Genomic DNA, 7,022 nt, shown 5'->3' with positions numbered 1-7,022 from the left:
AAAACCATTGTGTTTACCCACCACCAAGACGATATGGAAATAACTGCATCTCATACTATTGCTGTTAATAACAATATTAATGGATTTGAGAACGAAGAAGCGTCACGTAAAAGTACTTGGCAACCAGACTTGCATGGTGCATTGTCGTCTTGCAGAGATGAAATAGATTCCCGGCATACAAAAGACCTGAATGGTGAGTATCATACAGAATCTAAGGATAAGCCCAGCATTCCCTCTTCTGCTTCATCAGCCTCAGCATTTCCTAGTGAGAAGGAAGCTATCAAAGCCCACAGTGGTGCAACAACAGATTCTGATTATTCTGTCTCACTTCCAAAAGACACTATGGATGTGCAGGCACCAGAGGATCTTGACCTTCCCACAGATAATTCCGCCCCTGTAAACAGTCAGCAGGATCTCATACAGCCAGAAAAACTGAAATCAAAGAGAGTGTCTTTGAAGCTTCCAAGTAACGGGCCCATGGATTGCAGTGAAGAAAGTGGCCATTCGGTATCCCGTGTTTCAGTTCCCATCCAGCAACCAGATTCTTTGACAGGTTCTCCAAATGCACGTAGTACTCAGAGAAACCAGGTGACAAAAGATGATTCATCTGGACGTGAAGATTTAGCTACAGATCTAGGCTTGGCTGGAGCAAGCCTCGTTCCAGTTTCTAACACGGAATCAAAGGAAAATGAGGGGCTCTCAGCTGAAGGGGAGACACCTCCAAAAGACCTTCAAATAAACTCTGAACGAGCTAAGCAACTTTTGGTCAGCGGCAGTCCAAGAGATCAAATAGATCCCACTCTTGCACCTGAATTATCAGGTATTTTAAATGTTTTTTCAAAGCTGAAAAATATTAGAAGGAAATCTGAACTTCTCTCCCTTTCTGAAACTGCTTTTTCTGGCCAGCTGCCCAGATCATCAACTCAGCCAGAGGATACCTTGAGATTAGGAAAAGATACTGCAAAGGAACCAAATACTTTATTTTATACCCAAGAGCAGGAGAACGCATGCCTTGAACCTGAAGGTGCTCCCACAGATGCAAATTTAGGCATGGGGCTTAAGGATAAATATCAAGGGATAAATGCCTCTCTAGGTATCTTCCAGCCTAAATTACCGAACAGAAGAAATCCTTATGTTTCTAGTGTACAAGACGTAAATGCAAAATCTTCAGACAAAGGAGAAGCGCCAGTTTCAGAAGTAAGCATAAATGCTGGTGAAACCCCAGGTAACAAGAAGTCTCGTAGGCAGAACTTCAGCCCTTCTCAGTTTATAGAAGAAGAATTTCTTCCCGTCTGCCTAGAAGAAATGGATTCAAATGAATCTGTAAGCTCTGAACTCATGGAAAATGCTTACAATGAGATAAGCAAAAACCAAATCTCCCACGATGAAAAGACTCAATTTGACGAGACAAAAAGTTGCAACAACACAAAGAGAGCTTTGGAACAACATGAGGAGGATCTTCAAAGTCCAAAGAAGCTCAAGAGGGATGAAAACTTGGATGGCGAGGCCCCCCAAGACTTGCAGGTGAGCCCGATCACTCGTGGGAAGGACACAGTGAACACTGACAAGACTACTGTTTCAATTTTGGGGTGTAAGCAGGTCTAGCAGTAGGCTTTCTTGTTTCTCTTAACCACCAGTTTGCTGTCACTTTGCAACCATGCAAAACAGACAGAATAAGGGATATGTCAATTTTAAATAACTCCCTCCATAGCATCCTTTTAATCCTATCTCAACTAAATACTCTTAGTCCTCTGAACTAAACTATTTCCCAGTTGTTGCTTAGGTACAATGATAGAGTAAGGCCTAAAGCAATTATTTAACATCCAAACGTGGATGTTTAGTTTAAATTAGCTTTTTTATAGACAGCACAAATTACAGCTGAATCAAGAAAATCTATGCAAATATGGAACGTTAATCTGACCTTAAGAATAAGTTTGTACAACATCAGTAGAAACTTTGTAGGTCCAAAAGCTGGAAGGGCGTGCTATGGGGGCTACTGCTTTGATTGAGAAACCAGCCCTCAGCACAAGAAGGACATGGACCTGTTGGAGCAGGGCCAGAGGAGGGCTACTAAAATGATCCGAGGGCTGGAGCCCCTCTGCTAGGAGGCCAGGCTGGGAGAGTTGGGGGTGTTCAGCCTGGAGAAGAGAAGGCTGCGGGCAGAGCTGAGTGCGGCCGGTCAGGGCTTAAAGGGGGCCCAGAGGAAAGCGGGGGACAAGCTTTTTAGTAGGGCCAGCTGTGACAGGACAAGGGGATATGGCTTTGGACTGAAGCAGGGTAGGTTTAGACTGGATCTAAGGAAGAAATTCTTTACAGTGAGGGTGGTGAAACCCTGGCAGGGGTTGCCCAGGGGGGTGGTGGAGGCCCCATCCCTGGGAACATTCCAGGCCAGGTTGGACGGGGCTGTGAGCAACCTGATCTGGTTAGCGGTGTCCCTGCTCCCTGCAGGGGGGTTGGGCTGGGTGACCTCTAGGGGTCCCTTCCAACCCAAAACATTCTATGATTCTCTGAAGGATTTTGCTGCTTCTCTTCCTCTATGTCATTGCAGGAAATGGCTTAGCTAGCCATGCACCGGTTTGTCATACTCATTAGATATAAAATGTGCTGATACTAAAAATGAAACAACTCTGAATGTCAAGAAACAGCTACAGTAGACTAATAATCGACTTATTCTTGTATCAATTCCTGTAACTCTTGAGTTTTGGTTTTTTTTAACTTGCTAATTTCAGGTTACTTTTGGCACTGTGTCTCAAAGCCAAGTAGAAGTTCATGAAGGTGAAGATCATCCAAATCTATCGGCTAAAAGTTCTGATTGCACTCATGCCAGCACCAGCAGCTCTCTGGATTCTGTTAAGGCTGACACAGAATTAACAGGTAAGACTTCCTTTGTGCGTAATGGTTTCGAACCTTGTGTTCTTTATGCTTAATGAAGGAAGAGCCCCACCTGTAGTATGTATTTCATTTGGGAAGGGCCCTGAATGCCTGTGTCACAGCTTCCCCCCCAGCCAGTCAACGTGCTTTTATGTTCTGGCTGAGAGTCCAGGCTGTCCCAGGAAAACTGAGACGGGAAGAAAAAGGAGCAGAGTTTAAGTACAGCTCTGTTTCCAAGGGCAAGTTGGTCTGATGAGGCACTTACCTTAGCACAGAGCAAAGTCCTGGCTCAAACTCTGCTGGCCCAAAGATGCTTTTAAGCTGGTTCCATGCAGGACAAGTCTGCATGTCTCAGCACTGCACTCTTGGAAAAAGACTCCTCAGAGTGCATTGCAAGGACAGGCCTTAAGCAGATTTAGCCCCCAGGTTTAATTAGCTCTTGCTAATTAGCTGATACCTAACAACGAGGCAGAAATCTGCCAATCATCTGGTAAGTGATACCTTGCCTCTGTTTATAAAACCAATTCCAATTTTGGCCTCCTGCAACTGTAAAAGCATGTGCCTTATCCAGTAGAAGCTGGGCTCTTTCCTTGGAGTGAGAAAGTAGCCCTCACAACTCGAATGTCATGGTTTTACCTCGAGAGCCGCTGGCAGCTCTTTGGTCTCTATGTCTACACAGGATGCCCTCAGTGGAGTCTCTTTCCCGGTTTTATTACTTTTTAGTGTGTTACATACGGCTTTCCTCCCACAGGAAAGTGAAGTCTGTCATTTCGTTGCCATCCTGACGCAGTTTTTATTTTACATTAGATTCTGAATCTAGCTCTCCTTATTTGTCCCAAGTAGTTGTTTCCTCAGTTACTTCATTCAGCACTGTAAACACACATAAAGGTCAAAGTCTACATTAAAATTGGGGTTTTTTTCTAGAGCTAATGAGCTTAGGTTCATATTTCTGTAAGAATATTATTAACTCCAGCAATTTCCCCCCTCCCCCCCCGTTTTTTTTTCTTTGGCTAGTTCAGCGAAGCGGTCAGCTGGAGTCTGAGCTTTTCACAGATAGCATTTGCGAAGATAACTTACGGGAGGTACGTAAATAGCTGAAAGATGCCAACTTATTGTCCTCACAGGAAAAATACTTGTGTGCATATATGCAAGTAAGCATTCTTGCTTGAAAAATCTGTACTTTTCCCTAATCTTGACAGAAATTTCAGAATGGCACTATCACAGTTGGGGAGTTTTTTACACTTCTTCAAGTCCATGTTACGATTCAGAAGCCCCGGCATAGCCATCTTCCAGCCAGCGTGAGTATCTATCCTTTGATATGCATATATATTGACCTGAAATTGTATTCTTTTTGTCTTTTTAATTTTTATCCACTAACCGGTCTGTATTAAAGGCCTTTAAATGAGGTAAGCCAGAAGTCAGTTCTACCTTGGCCAGCGCCTGAGACACTGCATGCTTCCTCTTGTCTCTTTGCTTGTTCTCCCCTGATAAGTCTGATGCTTTTCTTTCCTCAGAACTGAAAAATAGAATAGATTTCAGTCTCTTTACGAAATAGCGTATATTCAGGTTATTTGTTCTCGGATAAATATGCTACTGCTTGCTTTTTAAATTTGTTTTAAGGATGGTAAGTTTGAAAGGAGGAATTACTGGTTTTTTAGCTCTAGTGATGAGGCATATGTCCCAAAAGGAAGTCCATGCTCAACCGTGAGGAAACACGGGGCATAAAAGTGGAACGAGCTACCTAAGGTTATGTGACTAATTTGCCTCAGAATGAAAAAGGACAAGTCCAGAATTAAAATAATCGTTTGTCAGGCTGCCTCCACTAGGGTTTTTTTGGTTTCCTGTTCTGCAGAAATAAAGATTCCAGGCCTTTTTCTGGTTTCTGTGCATAAATTGTTTGGAAGTTACTGTTTCTGAAAAATATGCATCTTTTTTTTCTTTTTCTTCGCAATTTTCCCCTATATTTTTCCCCAGTGTGCAGTCAGTGCACCACCTACTCCAGAAGACCTCTTTTACAGCCAGTACGTTTATCGCCCCAAGCTGCGTATTTATGAAGAAGATTGCCAGGCCCTTTCTCAGAAGATAGATGAGTAAGTGGGGGTTTTTCAGTCATAGAGTATATTAGTAATCTTATTTTTTCGGCTCCAGTGGCATGCAAAGTGGCCCGAAGAAAGTTAATACATTGCAGATGGGAAAAATAAAAAATTACAGTTACCCTGCTTATTCCTGGTAGCCAGTTTATCACAGGTTTAGACAGTATAGGGCTAACTCTTGGGGAAGAGTTGTTGTTATGGAGATAATTAAAGTTTGATTTTCCTCGAATAAATTATCTTTTACTAATAGAGTGTTTCAGTTGCACGTCAGAAGAGTTAAGCTTTTAAAATTGTATCAAAAATGATCAATCATAGAAAGCAGAATAGTATCCAGTTATGATCTGTTGTTTGTTCCAGTCTCCCAGTGTTTATTAGATAGAGAATAAATCATGATAACTGTATTTCAATCTGAAGGACGCTTATGGTCTGATTCATTATGCCTTTCACAACTGAGGTGCAAAATCAAGATTTATGATAAAATTCAACATCAGCAGTAAGATTTGTCATAGCCTCGTTAGCGCCACGTCCTATTTCTTTGGCTCTCTAGCTCTCCACCTCCTGTTCAGACCTGCCCTCAACAAGCAGGCTATAGGAAGTGAACTTGGTGGTGTGTGCTAGAGTTTGGCAAAGGTGTCCCCCATTTAATGAAGGCTTTAGAGGGTCTGTCCAAGATGCCAGACTAAATGAAAATATTTCCATTTCCATGCTTTAATTAGAAAAGGGGAATGAATTGCATAAATACCAACGTGCTGCTTTAGGTGCTCGGTGCAGTTGCAACAAGACTTCCTTTCAACTTTTTTTTTTTTCCCCCCACATTTCAGGTTAAAACAGTATGTAAGTATGCAGGATCAACTCCTGGTGAATGTGAATAAGAGTTTGTGGGAAGTAATGAGAACCTGCTCTGATGAAGAGGTAATACTGCGTGAAGAGATGATCTAGTTTCTTACATAGCGAAGAAGTAAGGTTAATTTATGCGTTCAAATAAAATAAGAACCATCATGGTCACAGAATAACAGTAGGCAGATAGGTGATACAAGGCAAAATATTTTCTGAATGGCAAACTGCTATGAGAACTTGCAGTATGTCAGAAGAATGCAAGGATATGTGCCCTTTAAAATATGTTAAAGGAAATATGTTGCTATACAACAGAAAAACTTGATAATCCAAGTTGATAATATAGGTTAGCTGGGGGCAGAAAAGAGAAGAGAAACTTTAGATGGGCCTAAGCAAGCAGTGCGATTTTGGGAGGAAAAAATAAACTGCTCCTACTGTAGAGACAGTGTTGCTTTATTACTGGAGCAGAATTGGCCATTAACTTAAATGCTTATTTAGTGCAGAAAGACATATGATATTGCAAGGCACATAATGAGCAGAAAATGTGTCATTACACAAAAATAGAATTGCATACAATTGTTAGAGTACAACAGTGGTGTCGTATGCCAAAACAAAAGACGAGGCAAGAGGGTATTTAAAGGAGAATGCTAATGATAATGAATATAACAGAATCCCAGAATGGCAAGGGTTGGAAGGGACCTCGGGAGATCACCCAGTCCAACCCCCCTGCTAAAGCAGGTTCTCCTAGAGCATGTTACACAGGACTTCATCCAGGCAGGCTTTGAATATCTCCAGAGAAGGAGACTCCACAGCCCCCCTGGGCAGCCTGGGCCAGGGCTCGGTCACCCTCAGAGTAAAGAAGTTTTTCCTCATATTCAACTGAAACCTCTTATGTCTCAGTTTGTGCCCATTGCCCCTTGTCCTGGCGCTGGGCACCACTGAGAAGAGTCTGGCTCCGTCCTCGTGACCCCCACCCTTGAGATATTTGTATGTGTTGATGAGGTCCCCTCTCAGCCTTCTCTTCTCCAGGCTGAACAAGCCCAGCTCCCTCAGCCTTTCCTCGTAGGGGAGATGCTCCAGTCCCTTTATCATCCTAGTTGCCCTCCTCTGGACTCTTTCTAGGAGTTCCTCATCCTTCTTGAACTGGGAAGCCCAGAACTGGACCCAGAGCTCCAGGTGGGGTCTCACCAGGGCAGAGCAGAGGGGGAGGAGAACCTCCCTCGC

At 43.0% G+C, this 7,022-nt stretch overlaps 1 protein-coding gene across 1 annotated transcript in view; it reads left to right on the top strand.

Annotated features, from left to right (window-relative positions):
- KNL1 (kinetochore scaffold 1) overlaps positions 1 to 7,022 on the top strand; it is a 30,446-nt gene that overhangs the window by 15,670 nt on the left and 7,754 nt on the right. The window contains 6 exon segments of the mRNA XM_035898529.1: positions 1 to 1,524; positions 2,730 to 2,874; positions 3,886 to 3,953; positions 4,071 to 4,169; positions 4,846 to 4,961; positions 5,786 to 5,876. The exon segment at positions 1 to 1,524 is cut by the window's left edge and continues 12 nt beyond it. Coding sequence (XP_035754422.1) covers positions 1 to 1,524; positions 2,730 to 2,874; positions 3,886 to 3,953; positions 4,071 to 4,169; positions 4,846 to 4,961; positions 5,786 to 5,876 — 2,043 coding nt within the window.

The sequence above is a fragment of the Egretta garzetta genome, unplaced genomic scaffold, assembly GCF_000687185.1.
Source record: "Egretta garzetta isolate BGI_Z169 unplaced genomic scaffold, ASM68718v1 scaffold687, whole genome shotgun sequence".
Lineage (NCBI taxonomy): Eukaryota > Metazoa > Chordata > Aves > Pelecaniformes > Ardeidae > Egretta > Egretta garzetta.
Note: the sequence above shows the minus strand (reverse complement) of the source record. Positions and strands in the feature narration are given on the sequence as shown.